Below are 13,013 nucleotides of genomic sequence, written 5' to 3'. Positions count from 1 at the left end.
AGTAAGAACTTTAAGTAAAAATCGACAAAATTAATACTATGTTGTTGTTTAGAGTTATTAAATTTCTAATAAACTATTTGTATGTATGTTTGTATGTATTAATGTAAAAACAAAAAATAATTTATAATTTAAGTTAGGGATGTCAAAAAATTATGGGTCCATGATGCTAAACCACATTTATTTCAAAACCATACAAAATCCAATTTAAAACATTTGATAGCAGAAAAGGCTGTAAAAAATCATATTTTCTTATATGTATAGGTACTTATTAGGGAGTAGGTACTTATTACCGAAAAATATCTCGCTAAATTAATACTTTTACCGGTAAATCAACAAAATATATTTGCTGTGTTTTGTCACATTGCTATATATTTGCAATGTGACAAAAATTAAATATATATTTGCTTCAGTTAGCTATTAGAAATAAAACTGAAGTCAGTTTGGAAAAGCATTTTAGAGATTGAAAAATCCGTTAATTTACCGGTAAACTGGTAATAAAAAATGTATCGATTGACCAGTAAATTGAACTCTCTAATACTTATTGATACCCCAGAATACACATTTTGTGTTTAAAAAAAGTCTGTATCAATTTTGAATAGAACCAGATATTTCCAAAAACCAAACTTTCGCGTCTATGGCGGTTATCGATCTTATACTAGGGGGGAAAAGTTCTAAAATTACAGTGTCGTTCTGGATTATATGGCGATAAAATGTTTTTGAGCTCGAAAATGTACTCAAAATAGCCACCCCCTCGTTTCTAACGGCTGATAGATAGTACACGGATAGTATTCTATATTTGGGCTTCAAATAATGAGGGTTGTGATTTCCGTAGTGTATTTCGAATCAAAGGGATTTTCCAACATTTTCTTTTCCGGTGACGTCTCATTTCGTATGTGACGATAGTATAAAAATTTTCACATGTTATTTCGTAACATGTTACGTACTCTATTTCCCAGTAGTGTCGCGTGACGACGTAAACAATTCGAACTGCGCAATATTATTGAGAGCCATGCGATCACTTCTATTAAAAATATTGCATTAGTATGTACTAGCGCCGAAACACTATTATTGATTGGGATATTTATAATTTAAGTGAAAATGAAAATCAATACTCATAAGAAATTGATAGGATATCAGTATTCGAACTATGTCCAAAACACACAAACATTTTTTAAAAGCCATGGAAACGTGATCAGTGACCGAGTTTAAGTTCAAATCAGTCAAAAATCGAGGTCGAATTATTACATGAACACAAAACTATTAAACTATCTATTGTTATTACTTAATACAGTAGAACCTCGATTATCCGGACTAATTGGGGATGAAGGTAGTCCGGATAATGAAAAATGCGGATAATCGAAAAAATCACAATTGACAGGGAAAAACATGTACATTCAGTTTAAATAATTTTTATTTATCTACATTTCCATATATAATAAACATGAAGATCAATATTAAATTATTCTTTATTACGAATCTTTTTGAAGCTGCCAAATCGCAAATACTTTTCACACAATAATGGACCATATATTGGCTGTCCAGACCACATAAAAATACACTCTTCGACTTCTTCATTTCCTGATTTTTTCATTACCTTGCGCTCTGAGCTTCCATTTTCTGTCAAATTTCATAATTTTTCACTTCGTTTTTCTATATCCGAGATCGTTGACGTTCCAACACCATATTTATTTGACAAAAACGTTCTCAGACACCCCTTTTTAAATCATTGATTACATTCATATATCTAATTTGTCTTTTAATTATAATACAATGTTTTTATTTTCTTTTGTTGTAATATTAAAAATATATATTTACATCGCGATTAAATTTTCAAGAAACAAACGTCCTTCGAGTATTGAATTTTGAAGACAACTGAATCATTTCTGTATAATTTTCGAATTTTTATGTTATGCATTTATGCTCATGCGCCGTTTTATATTATGCCATCACGAACGTAAAAATTTGAAAGCAACATGCAAGCAGCAAAATCGTAAAATTTGTGTTTTTTAACAATCCGGATAATCGAGGTTCTACTGTATACCTGTATATGTAGATAAAGAAAACCTTTAAAAAAAGCCTGAATAAAGTTCAGAACATTCTTATTTAAATTTAAAACCAAATATTTAATAATCTTCTTTTCATGTTTATAAAAATTTTATTGTTTGTATAAACTTTTGGTTCATATTTTTATTATTATTATATAGCTGAACCCTGGCATGCGTTGCAATACCATAATAACGCATGCAATTTCCGTTCCCGTTCCCATTCTCGTTCTCGTTCCCATCTGTCGGAAAAACGCAGGCAGCGAACACATTTAAAATTATTGCCTTGCAATGACACTCATTCCCGTTTTTCCCGTTTCCGTTCCCGTTTTTTTTTCACAGTAATCTTCCCGGACATGCAAAAAACAAATCCTGAAAGTTCCATCGTAATCTTTTTAGTGGTTTAGGAGCCAATTCGAGACACACACAGACATTCATTTTTATGTATATATGTATGTAGATATAAAGACGCTAATCTGTGTGTGTGTGTGTGTGTCCTAACGCTTAACGGACATAATGAATCGATAAAAATCCTAAACTTTATATAAATTCATTTATAATAATTTTATTTAGGTTTTGAACCATTTTTTTTTTGTTTTTATATTAAACAATTAAATATATATTTTTAATTGAAATTAATTTATATTTTAACGATATTCGAAAAATAAAATGAACTTCGAAATATCCCAGCTCGGGTTACGCCAACACTAATAAGGGAGCCACTGCCTCTTTCAGGAAATGTGTTATAAATTACACATATAATGTAACCAGGCTTTTCGACCTATATTATTATTCAAGGTTGCGAGGTCAATGACCCAAGTTTGTTTATAATTGATTTCATTTATTAGACGACCAAATATGTACGTTAACCTCTTGACTAAAACCATTTTCACGAATGTGTTCATATAAGAGTATGTAAGTACATATAATTTTATTTAGCAAGGTTTTTATCTTTTTATTATATTATATATAATTATTTAAAATATAATATTAAATTAATTATATTTTAACGATGTTTGAAAAAAAAGAGGATAGCGCATCAAACACAAACTGTTTCTTTATGTATAACATAAAACTTAATTTAATTAATCCGTGTATCAAATTCTTTCCGAAACTACCCGTTGAAATCAACGGGCCCAAAACTACAACTAAATAACTATTGTTTATTTATAATAACATTTTTTTAAACTGGAACACATTTTTTCTTCTAAGAAATACATAAATAAGCTTTAAAAATAGTATATTTATATTTAGATAGTTAATAAATTAACTGAACCTTCAAAACATATTTTTTAAATACGAATCATTTTGTTTGATTTTTAGGAATTAAACCAAATTAATTGATTATTTTCGACAGTTTCCGAATATTCCTATAGCTTCTTATTCTGTATTGAATATGTATGATTAAAATAAAAAGGTTTGTTTTTACAGAAATACCTCAATCAAATCTATAGAAAAGCTGTTATAATTAAAATCAGATTTTGACTAGGGCACTAACCTTTTGGGGCGGGGCAACTTGCCAATGAGTCGTATTGGTAACACATTATATAAATTAAATAATATCTTAAGTAATATAAACATAGCAACAACTACTCTCTACCTCCACTATCAACCTTAACACGTTCTTGGTTTATGCTTGGTATTTTTTTTTTAATCAATCAGAGGAAGAATTTTCGTTCTTGTGGTTCATAGAAAATATTCAACACTAAAATTAGATGTACATTGCTTTGGTACTAATAATTTAAATATTTTTTTCCTTCTTTTTAAAAAATAATTTTAATTTTATAATAATTCATTTAAAACTACATTCATATATAGCAATTACCCAGTTCTACCATTTTTTCAATCGTACTATAATGACTAGACACCGGATAGTCACAGTGCTTTTTCTAGGAATCAGGGCGGTTTAGTTCTATTTACAAAGCTAGAGTAAAAAAAAAAACGTTCGGCGAACCTTTAACAATGCAATGAACAATACACAGCACCCTCTGGGTCCGTTTTTTTCAAGACGGCATCTTGGTTATCCGTTATTATTATTTAATAATGACTAAAGGTAGGACCGGAAGCGTGCTTTTTCCAGGAAAGAGTGCGTTTTACGGCTATTTTCCACGAAACAGGCCAAACTACAAAGGTAGAGTATATAAAAAAGGTTCACCATAAAAATGAACAATGGTACAATGGTGCGCCGGCCTATGATAATGAGTAAAGAGCGGACCCAGAGCGCGCTGTCCATTATTCATATGTTGTAAATGCATTGTTAAAGGTTTGCCGAACTTTTTTACAAAGCATTTACAATAATGGAACAATAGACGGCGCGCTTCCGGTCCTACCTCTAATAATGAGTTATTATTAATGACTACACTACAAAGGGTGATTGAGGCAACACCCTTTTGTAGTTCTTATTAGCTTTGTAGAAAGCCTCTTTTTTTGTTGTTTTGCATTGAATTCGGTTGAAACGTGTACATATTGTTATTTGTCATTGCCCTAATGAGTATCCTTAATAAAGCCTATCCGATCCTTAGACTGGCCGCGCACTAGGCAGCCAGGCTGCGGCAGCCAGGCTGCCGCAGCCAATCTAACATACGGGGGCTCATTGGAGCCCGCGCACTAGGCAGCCAAGAATTCCTGGCTGCGGCAGCCAATAGATCGCGTAAGAATGCACGGCAGCCAGCTGGCTGCACGCAGCCAGAGCCTGCAAGGTAGAATGTATGTGGCTGCCTTCAGTCTCCGCGCACTTGACGTAGCAGCCAGAAGTTTTACGCCGCGGATAGCGAATAGAATCCCAGAGACTATGTGACCTTTAAAGGATTATCTGTAACGGATATCTGTTAACGGATTAAATCGTAAGGCAATATGGGATATGTCTTCAGAAGAATATAGTGATCGAGATGTGAAAAGACGAAGATGGTAGGAAATCACAAATACAAAGTGTGAGGAAAGCTTTTTATTAATCTTTCATATATGTTTACCATCGATGGCACCAATGCAATTGGGAAAATTTGCATTTTTATTGAAACCATTTGCTATCTCAATCCATCTTTCTCCATTCAATTCTGGTAACGCTGTTTGTTTGAATGAATGAATCCAAAATCTTCTCTTTGCTTTGCGTTTCTTACGAAACAAGAGGTAAAGAATTATTTCTTCTACGCTTGACGGAAAGGTGACTACTGGCCGTCGACTCTGGCTGCCGAAACTGGCTGCTCAATATTTTGGCTGCGGCAGCCTGGCTGCCTAGTGCGCGGCCAGCCTTAGTTATAGTCAACTTTTTGCAAACGACATTTCAAAACTGTCCAACTTCATAAACGGTAAAAAAATTATAGAAATTCGACATAAATGGGGTTCCAAGCTTTCGTTAAGATTCCATCTACACCCCATAACGCCCAGCACGCACGTGTCAGGGTGGAGACGAGAAGACAACATTCGAAGAAGGGCGTTAAGCGACGTAAATTGAGGCGACAGACAACGACACAAACGGAAGACGAGCGTGTTGTTTTCTTTGTTTACAACGTTTTCGTTTCTTTTCCTGCGTGTAAACAGACGACAACGGCTGTGCTTGTGTCCCTTTCGAACGCCCTTAGCACGCGTGCACGTGCGAGAGGGACACACGACGTACGCACATGCCCGCCTCGGGAATTTGGGTTATTGTGCTGTTTCGACATGACATAACGTCGTCTTTGTCGCCGCATACCAAACTGCAGTTGTTTTGACGACACGTGGAAAAAATAGAAAATCCCATAATTATATCAATGAAGTTCGGTGGCCGCCTCCGTGTCCAATTATGTCTGGTTCAAAGTTGACTCAGATCCTAATAGTAATTATCTACTGTATGTATGTATTATAGTTGGGTGGATATCATTAAATTCGACTCCACCCCTTTCCAAAGCTATCAAACTAGTCAACATCTCGTCATTATTTTTATTAAAATGCATCGAGGACTGTCCTTATTTATTTTGTTTCTATTAAGCTTGTTGCATTGATTTACAGTAAATGTGTATTTAACAAACACTTTCTTCAGATGTGTAGTCAATATTTCAAAACGATTTTTCCGAATGTAACCTTACTATATATATATACATATGTATGTATAAGTGTGTTGATTAAAAATATTTTGATTATTTCGATCTAGTTGGAAAATAACATCTAAATCTAATGAATTGTATGAAATTATTAATTAAGAACTCGTATTTGAAGCATATATTTTTTTAAATCTTAGAATTTCATATTTATTTTAGACATAATTTTTAAAATATGCATATATCAATTTCAATACTTATTTTTAAAAATATATACCACTTAAAGCTGACATTCTGTAGGTAAATAGTATTCAATAACAGTTATTAATAATTAGTGCATAGTATAACAATATAAAATACATACAAAGTGAAAAGTAGCACAAAATTATAAATTTTGGTATGTAAATACATATATCGTAAAATGTTAAAAATGCGGGTTTCTACTTAAGTATAATAGGTTTACCGAAAGTGATATGAAATGTTTCTAATTTTAATGTTTCTCATGTGAAACTGAGAATATACTATGATAGAAAACAAATTATTTCAACCCTTTAACTATAGTTTTATCTATATGTAACTGGGTAAGGCATAAAGCTTGTAAATATTGTATGTACATATGTAAATATTTTGTTTTATTCATATTTGCATTTACCCTACATTTATTTATATTTTAAATTTTATGAGCAAATCTATGATCTCATCATACCTTTTATTAACTAAAAATATAATATTTGAAATATGTAATATAATAGTCGATTTATTGTTAATACATTCATACATATGTATAATATACATATATGCACATACTTTAGTTCCTATTACATACAAATTTGTATCAAAAATAAATTAAATTTGAATGATTTATAAGGGAAGCTTTAAACTAAATTTATTTTATAATTATTTCGATACTTACATAATATTTCAAAATATTATGATCGGTCAAACTTCATAAAAATATGAAGTCACGCTTTTTTAATTTAGATTTTCTATTTCAGTTGCACAAACTTACAAAAAATCTTCTTTATTTCAACTAATATAATATTTCTACAAGTTTGCCTACTATTAGATAGTAACCGAAATTTTAAACATGCTTTGATTGATGCTAATAACTGAAATTATGAAATAAAAATTCACAAAAAATATTTATATGTACATTGGTATTAGTATTGTTGTTTTATTAATAGTATTATTTTAATATTATAGTATTAGTATTATTTTTTTACACTAAGTTCCCAGTTATTTTTAAGCAAGTTACATAGTTCTTCAAATTAAGGTTATATATTAAAATGCAGTTTATTGGTGAAATTCATAACTCGTAATATCCGAATATATTCTGATGTTGACATTTTTTTCTTAAAATATCTACAATCCATTGCTATTAAGATATATAGCTGCACTTTTTTCTGTAAGACCCTACTTAAGAGTTCAATGACTCATAATAAATATCTATACTAAACTCACATTTATCCTAGGCGCCACGAAAATTAATTTGGCGTGTCATATAAATTCTCTAATTAATTTTACGTACCAATTTATAGAAAATTTAATGTAATTATGATTAACGCATGACATAATAAATATAAGCTTGATATTTATCATGTGACACAGAAAGGGTTTAAAGTATTACCTCTACTATTCGGAATAGACTAAAAATATAACCAACCGCCGATTTAATCGTTTAATGAATAATAGAGATATTACGTTAATCGATTAAATTTAAATGAGGAATTAATTCCAATTCTAAAAATTTCGAACATTAACACACTGATTTTGTTTACAGAAAAAATACACACAGTCATACAGAAATGACGAATATTTTTATACACACAATTTTTCCAAGAATTTTTTGTGTTTCATCCAATTCCGGCTTTAATGAATTGATTTTTTAGATCAATAATATTATAACCATTCCGCGAATCGTCATATAAGTTTACGTTACGTTTACGAATGGCAGTAAATACCTACTTACTGAATCACTTTGAATGGGCGATTATAATGATTTTGAATCGTTCATTTATGAGTCATAAACATTATATGTATGTTTGCCCAATCGCATACGCATTTTACAATGTGCTAAAAAGATTTTATAATACATATAAAATTGTTATACGGCATTTACAAAAGTAAAGAACCATTCTGACCGGCTATTGGGGATGTTGATGAGAAAATCCAAATTCGTAACTTAAAATTAACATCGATCACCTATCAGTCCTTATATTATACATATATATTTAGATTCGAGATTTTTTATTTAAGCATTCACCTGGTGATAAGTGGAATCGTTGCATCTTAATTACCTATGCATTGTTTCGAAAAAAATTAACCGGTCAAAATCGTTACCGGGTACGAATCGTGCACTGTTTACGATTTACGAAAAGCAAAATAGTCAACATACGTATTATGAATAAATAATTGATGACTAAAATGTGCGCCGCGCGATGACGTCGAACTTGTTTATTTGAAATAAGCACATATAGGAGATGATAAGCGCGAAACGAGCGCTTGTGCCGCTTGACCCACGGAGTAATAACATTAAACACACAAATATTTATTTACCTTGTGCGCCACTTCCGTTTCCTTCTTGCTCGCTGCGCATTTTCTTTATTTTCTCTCACCGTCACCATCACACGTGTCCGAGTCCCGTGCCTTCGCGATGATTCACAACGCGAAAGTTCAAAATTTAATATGAAAAAAACAGTCGCCGGAAACGTTTGACATTCTGCGAGCGAGCCGAGAGTACGTTGTGTGTGTGTGTGGACCACGTGGTTGCGACTTGCCGCGAATTCTTCTCGTTTTTGTTGTATGTAGGTACCAGTAGTAGTAGTAGTAGTAGTATTCGGCGGCACAAACAAACAACACGGCAACCAATCGCCGAGCTTGTCGTTCGACTGAATGGAGTCCGAGGCGGGAAAGTCGAATGGGGGCTGCGGGGGAGTTTGAGGTGGGTGGGGTGTGGGGGCGCAGGGTCAGGGGCTCCGGGGGGCGCAGGGGTCCGCGTGCCTCATGGGGCGTGTAGCGCCGTGGGGCGCACCTTCACCCGGCCACGTCTTCTCGTTGACTGAACCAACTTGCCCACTATAAAGTTTTTATCTAGGAATGTGAACTTACACCACGTGCTACACAGTTTCCCCAAATACTTGCATTAATCCCTACTTTTTTCATTTTTTTTATATTTTTTTATTTAACTTTTTCCATAGCAGTTCGTCTCAATTGCGACTTAACAATATTTGCCTATATAATTATAATATTTTACGCACATTAAAATTGTCACTGATCACTATGGAGGAATCACGCGTTAACTATATGTACATACAAAAAAGTAAAATACAACAAAATTTTTCAAATTAAATTGTAGTTAATAAAAAATGCAACTAATGCTTTAAGGCGAAATCACACAGCGTTGAATGTGGCACGTGGTTTTTTTTTAGATAGTTTTAAACATATTGAAAAAATGTGACGTTCATGGCACGCATGCATGGAACACGTCCTTGTAAAACGACACTTTCGACCTATTGAAATTGCTTGACCATTTTCGGTAAAATTGTATCCTTGCTTGACAGTGATCGATAACGGTGTATCCTATATTCGTTATCAATTTTTTTTGTTTTTTTTTTTATTAAATTGAAACTTTAACATTTTTTTCTATATGTTTAAAACTATCTAAATTGTAATGTAAATGTAATGTAAATTGGATTGTAAATAGGTTTTTGAGCTCTTTTTCCTATTATGCTTTAGATTAACATTAGAATAATATAATACTGTGATTAATAACCAAATTAAATTAAATTGTAAAATAGAAAATGATCAGTAGATCAGTAGCTTTTAAAATAGATATAAGATGTATTGTGAACATAATTTCGTAATAATAAAAAGCATTTAAAAATCAAAAATCAAAAAAAAAACCGCGTGCCACATTCACCGTTGTGTGATTTTGCCCTTATTCATTGCCCGCGGACTAACATGCTTAAGCCCCCCCCCCCCAAAAAAAGTTTCAAAATTGAATTTAAAAATCATTTTATCATTTTTTCACAATTCAAATAAGCCCTTTGAATGATAACTAGAGGTAGGATATTCACAGTGCTATTCATTGTTCGGCAAACCTTTAACAATGCATTTACAACCTTTGAACAATACACGGCCCCCTCAGGCTCCGGTGACTAATGATAACCAACGCCGATTGGCATTTTGCCAACAAGTCCATGGGCCTGAAAGACGCCGATGGGCGTTGTATTTTGAGAATGTACTAAGTAAACAAGAATACTACCCGCTAAGCCTTTTCAGGTAGCATTGAAAAAAAATGGATTGAACATGGGTCGTCTAATCCCTGTCAATGTTTATAAAGACTGGTTTACACTGGAATTTCTAAATTTATAACCATCGCAGAAATTCTCTTGTCATTTAGATTGTGAGCATTACATTTTAACAACAATGAAGAAGATGGAACTAGGTTTGGAAAAATACATTCATTAATAGACTTCTTTTGTTTATTTTATATTTAAGATATATCAGAGAATCTAAATACAAGTTTACAAAACTCAAAATCCTGGGCGGTAGTTATCTAGGTGAGTGATCTAGGGTATATTAAACAATTTTTATACCTACTTTCTATTGGATTTCTAAATAATTCTGTGTAGTTGGAAATGTTAGCGAAATTTTCAGCGTGGCGGGCGTTCAACAGAAAAGACGTCAGCACTCAAAGGATTAAGGAATAATAAGATTGAGAATCACCTTTTAAGTGATAACTAGAGTTCGGCGCCTCAGTACGCTAAATGGGTTCCCTATTGTCAATTTCTATAGTTAACCTTTTTTTTGCTCTCTAGATAGAAATTGATAATAGGAAACACATTTAGCGCACTGAGGTGCCCAACTCTAGTTATCACTTATCAGGTGATTCTCAATCCTATTACTATATATTTAATAGTTGTTATACTTATAATAATAGCTAAGGTATCACCGACAAGTTACTACTTGAACATAATTACGAAGTACGAAGACGAAAGGCACTTGGCAATTTCGTAACAAATTAAAAAATATATACCTCGGTTCTGGACCCCCTCGCGGCCTGGGCCCCAGGGCTTGAGCCATAGCTGTCCCCCCAATGCCCGGGCCATACTATATGGCTTTACTATACTATGCATACATTGTATCTTTGTATTAATTAATGCAGGATAGATGACCAGATGTACCACGTGATATGGGTGGTCAATGAGGCCCGTTCAGCGCTTTAAACAATATTATACCGAAATGAACTGGCGATACATACAAGCCAACTTAATCATTTATACATACGCTCCTCTGAGTTTATTCTGTGTATGTATGTATGTTTTGTTTGCGTATCTGTACTTGTATGTTCATGTATATTTTGATTTTTCATAGCGACACATTGAGGATATCTGCTTTGTCGCTATGACCCAATGATGATAGTAAAAATTAAATTAAATATGCAATACATTGTTATTGAACATATGATTCAGTTAATTTTAGTAAAATATATTATGTTTGGCAATTAAATTATTTTAATAATTCCGGTGCAAACATAAAAAAGACATAAAATTGGATTAAAGGTTATAGATTTGCACATTTTTTAATTGCATACTATTATAACCACCTGTGAATATTTCTGGCAGCTTGATTCTTTCACGGTTGATGCTCAATGAGAGGTTCTCAACGAATCTAATTGATTTTTAATCATTACTATATAAACAAATGTCTTTTCTCAAAAAAAAAAAACATCAATAATTCAGAAACACATTACTGACAAGCGAAAGTTAATCTAATATATAATTTCGAAAGAGACTTTGTGTGTAAGGTTTGTTGGGAACATCGAAAACAAATCAAAGTTTCTATGACGACGATATCGACATCGTTGAATATTATATTTTTTCGATTCAAATAAATTTAATAAATAAAGTGAATGTTTAATATAAGATTGTTTTGCCATGCTTACGCTCTTTATATTACAAATACCGAGCGAAGCCGGATAAAACCACTAGTTTACAATAAAAATCAAAAAGAGTAGAACAATTATTACATTCCAGTGGATATTATGTACATACCACAAAGAATTGCCAGGATTTAAGGAATCGTTCAAAATATAGTGTTGAAGCATTTCAATCAAACTTTGAAGCGAAAATACTTCAATTGAGTTATTCAATGACTTTATACAAAGAGTGGAATTCCCGGAATTGAGACGATTCAAATTGTTTTCCTATTTTCACATGCAAATTTTTACCTCGATAATTCGACGCTAAATGTATACTTCAAAAGTGTAAATATCTTCGGATTTGCATTGATAAAATTTCCACATATATCATTTCCGCAATATTCTGATTTATATTGGACTTTAAGCTGTTTTAGATCTGCGATGCTTCACGTGCCTCAATTTGAACGATGAGAAGCCTTGCCTATATTATTATGAATATTTATTTTTATTAAAATATTAATTATTATTATGGGTTAAAACCCGTAATTATATATTTACTTTTAAACGGGATATATGCTTGAACTATACAATACATATAATCGTCATCAATTGGTTATTATAATAATTGACATTTCAAGTTATATTTAAATACGTATGTATGTATAATACTGTAGCTATTTTTAAATTTAAAATATATACTTTTAGATATAAAAGATCACTTACTACTAAATTTTACGTTATGGAGAGTAAATTTAGTTCACAGAGATATACTTTCTCGCTCGAAAAAGTAGCCAATATATGGATAACATTTACAATAATTGTTTAATAATACAGTTTCAAAGTACATTTGTTTCGTATACATTTCAAACCTATCGCGAGATAAAAGCGCGGACTATTAATTGCAAATAAACAATCATCTTCACTTCAACATCATTATCATATGATGCATTGACTTTTGCATCATATTTTCCAAAATCTAATATATCTGAACGCTGAACATCAAACTAATATCATTTCTATACGAATTCGATACGA

At 32.1% G+C, this 13,013-nt stretch overlaps 1 protein-coding gene across 1 annotated transcript in view; it reads right to left on the bottom strand.

Moving 5' to 3' along the window:
- The window catches only part of LOC143910472 (protein lin-28 homolog), a 29,106-nt gene extending 19,991 nt beyond the window's left edge, over window positions 1-9,115 (bottom strand). Inside the window, exon 1 of the mRNA XM_077428964.1 lies at window positions 8,612-9,115. Coding sequence (XP_077285090.1) covers window positions 8,612-8,651 — 40 coding nt within the window. The 5' untranslated portion in view covers window positions 8,652-9,115. The remainder of the gene's footprint in view (window positions 1-8,611) is intronic.
- Between the last annotated feature and the right edge of the window lie 3,898 nt (window positions 9,116-13,013).

The sequence above is a fragment of the Arctopsyche grandis genome, chromosome 4, assembly GCF_051622035.1.
Source record: "Arctopsyche grandis isolate Sample6627 chromosome 4, ASM5162203v2, whole genome shotgun sequence".
NCBI classification, from domain to species: domain Eukaryota; kingdom Metazoa; phylum Arthropoda; class Insecta; order Trichoptera; family Hydropsychidae; genus Arctopsyche; species Arctopsyche grandis.
This window is presented reverse-complemented; position numbering and strand designations above follow the sequence as displayed.